Source organism: Rattus rattus, chromosome 15, assembly GCF_011064425.1.
Source record: "Rattus rattus isolate New Zealand chromosome 15, Rrattus_CSIRO_v1, whole genome shotgun sequence".
NCBI lineage: Eukaryota > Metazoa > Chordata > Mammalia > Rodentia > Muridae > Rattus > Rattus rattus.
In genome coordinates this window covers 8096462-8099522 of record NC_046168.1, presented here as the reverse complement: position 1 = coordinate 8099522, position 3061 = coordinate 8096462, and the positions used below count along the sequence as shown (strand labels likewise).

The 3061-nt window shown below is 52.5% G+C and overlaps 1 protein-coding gene across 1 annotated transcript; it reads left to right on the top strand.

Annotated features, from left to right (window-relative positions):
- The first annotated feature begins 375 nt into the window (after positions 1 to 375).
- Positions 376 to 1221, top strand: LOC116884914 (vegetative cell wall protein gp1-like). The gene has a single exon (XM_032886138.1). The coding sequence runs from the start codon at positions 376 to 378 to the stop codon at positions 1219 to 1221; it is 846 nt and encodes a 281-aa protein (XP_032742029.1).
- Positions 1222 to 3061: the final 1840 nt, after the last annotated feature.

Sequence of the window (3061 nt, the reverse complement as noted above, 5' to 3'; positions counted from 1 at the left end):
TTTATCAGGGTTTTTGTCCTTAGTCACATTCCCTCAAAGGGGCCCAGCTTCACCTACACTGCGTGGGAGGCTGGGCAGAAACCCCACACTTCCTGTCAGTGGTTCCTGAAGCATAAGCCTGATCATCTAGCCTCTCTGCTTTATGCTAATTCCTCCCCTCCATCCCCTCTTAGCCCGCGTCTCAAGGCCAAGGTGAGACCCTCCCGGGAGATGAAAGGCTCGCTGCCTCTGAGCTAGGCGGAGGGAGGGGGCGTGTGACGAGGTGGCAGCAGCAGCCGCAGTGACGCTGAGGCCCTTAACGCAGAGCTGGCGCAGGCCCTTCACGCTCCCACCCGGGCCGGAGCCCAGCCTGGGCCTTGCGGACGTCCGCAAGGGATGAACCCCCTAGGGGCGCCCCGGGAGCCGGGTGGGGAGAGAGTAGCACCGGAGCCCAGTCATCAGACGCGCCCTGGGGCCTGGGCTGCGGTGTTGACGCGCCAACAGCAGCGAGAGCGCGTTCACGCGTGCGAGGCAGAAAAGAGGAGCGCGCTCGGCTACCGCGGCCGCCACGGAGCCGCGAGCGCGAGCCACGGAGGGGTGGGCAGCGCGGGGCGCGCGCTGACGTCGCCGGGAGTCACGCACGGAGCGCCGGGTTACGCGCCGACGTCTGGCTGCCACGACTCGCCGTGGCGGCGGCGGCGGCGGCGAGCGGATCCCGCTAGGGGAGAAGGGGAGAGAGCTGAAGGGGCTGTGAGTGAGCGGGAGGAGCGGGGTGCCAGCCCGGCCTGCCCGCTGGAGCGAAAGCCAGAGCGAACGAGGCCGGAACCCACCGCGCGGCCGCCGCCTCCGCCTCCTCCCCTCCCCTCGCGGCCCGCCCCCGCCCGCAGCCCGCCCTCCTCGCGGCTCAGCCCGCAGAGCCCGAGTGAGGCGCCGTTCGGCTCGCGCGCCGTCCAGAACAGGTGTGCGCGCGCCTCCCCCTCCCTCCTCCTCGCGCCCGCCTCGCGCGCGCCCGCCTCCCTCCAGCCTGCGCCCTCCCTCACCTGCGGCAGGACAGCGCCCGCCAGCCCGCCCGCCCCGGTAAGCCCCTCGCGACCTTGCTTGCTGTCACTGACACACTCGAGGTGCCGCCCACCTTGCCCCTGCAACTGTCCTCTCAGCGCAGGAATAATTATAGTGCCATTGCAGACCCAGGCAGTGCAGCAACGCCCCCCCACCCCGGGCCTGGCGGAGACGAACGAATGAACCCCCTCCCACTTCCGAGAAGGAACATAACATTTCCCCCTAAAAATTTAAGAAAAAAAAAAATTTTCCCTCCGCAGGCACTGGTGACCATCAATGATGCGGATTGTTTTTTAGCCATCTCTGAGCCCCCATTTCCCCAGACCACCGTGGCCCCGAGGCCTGGGACAGTGCGCTAGACGTGGCCGACACTCCCAGTTCAGCAATCCTTGAAGGTGGGGAGGGGAAGGAGGGATCTATAATTTAGATTCCACTACCAACCCTATCTCCTGCTCCGCCGCCCCCTCCCCCAAATTACATACACCCATCCAGGGTGCGTTGTTTAAAAAAAAAAAAAAAAAGACAAACAAATCTGTGCTGACATCGCAGATGAAGCCAGGCCCAAGGATGGGTAGCCGGAGCTCCAGGTCTGTCTGCTCAGTAGCAAACTCCATTTTTGTCGGAGGTGGGGGTCAAAAGGAAAGGATGTGAATCTAGAGGGTCTTCTCTGATGTCGACAGTTAAGACTAGAGGTGGGCTGTGATGTAAGAGAAGGGACCCTACAAACACATCTACTCTAAGCTTGAACTTTGGTAGAGACCTGAGAGAGACCAGCAAGGTGTCAAGGAGCTGTCGGCCTTCATCCCCCTCCCCTGAAAAAAAATTCTACCTTCTTTTCCTGTCTCTTCAGAGACGCCTGGAGGCTCTGTTTCGTTCTGATCAGGGCTCCTTACATATTTGTCAGCTAGGAGCTTTAAGGCATCTTTTAGCATCGGTGTCTATGTTTCCGTCCCATGTCCTTGGAAGGGAGATTTACAGTAGGCTGGATTTGTTTTGGCTTTTTTTGGGGGGGGGGTGGGTGGGTGGGAGGGTAGACTTTGGTAGAGGGAAAAGGAAAATTTTTATTTATTTTAAGACCCTCACCCCCGCCCAAAAGACTTAAGGGAATTGCGGCTTTGAAAATTGGAGTGTTGACTAGAGTGTGGAAAAAGTTGCTGATTTCAGTTCTTTGAGTACAGTACTAGTAACCATTTACGTATTAGACGAAGAGAGAGCATTTGATCTAAATGTTTTTTGTTTGGACCTTTGTGGGCACATAAAATGTCGGATTCTCTGAAAATTTTCATGGATTTTAGAATGTGTGATAAATTTAACTCTTCTGCAAATGTTTAAAATGAAAACATTTGGGAAATGGGAAGATTATAGATCACTAAATAGTTCTTTTCTGAATTTGAATATTTAGTTCATATCTTTATTTTTAAACACCAATACAGTGTCAAAGAAAGCTAATTATCAAGACTAGGTAGGTCATTGAAAGTTTCTTTAAAAGGATTCATGAAATGCCCGTTCTGTAAGATGATGGTGTTAATGTTCAGGTTTATTCGAGAGCGTTCTCTGAGCCATGAAGAAATGGGGAATCCCTCTGCATTGAATATTTGCAGCCTAACTGGTTGCAATTATTGGTTGTTTTTAGTGATTTAAGTCTTGAAGATGCTTGTCTACTTTTACCCAAATAGTACTTGAATGAAGTTCCAGTGTTCTCTCTTTGGGGGTGGAGTGGGGATGAAATTGGTGCTTTGTAACATGTTGCTTCTGTTGAGAACTATTCAATGAAGAGTTTACTATCCAGAAATAAATAGCCTCTCCTCAAGTTTATTTTATTAACTATGTGTTGCATTTTTCTCCTTTAAAGATAAAAGATGAATTACATTATTTCAGAATCAGTTTAAGCAGAGGAAAATTAAGGTTTTATTTTCTTTCTTGGTCTATCTTAGAATGTGTCTGTGTGCAAAAAAATGTGGGTAAGTTTCTTGAATATGTAGTGATTAATTTTTAAATATTGGTTCTCTTTAAAGAAGAATAT

Excerpts from the sequence above, each read along its gene's own strand:
- LOC116884914 (XM_032886138.1), top strand. The coding sequence starts at position 376 with ATGAACCCCCTAGGGGCGCCCCGGGAGCCGGGTGGGGAGAGAGTAGCA.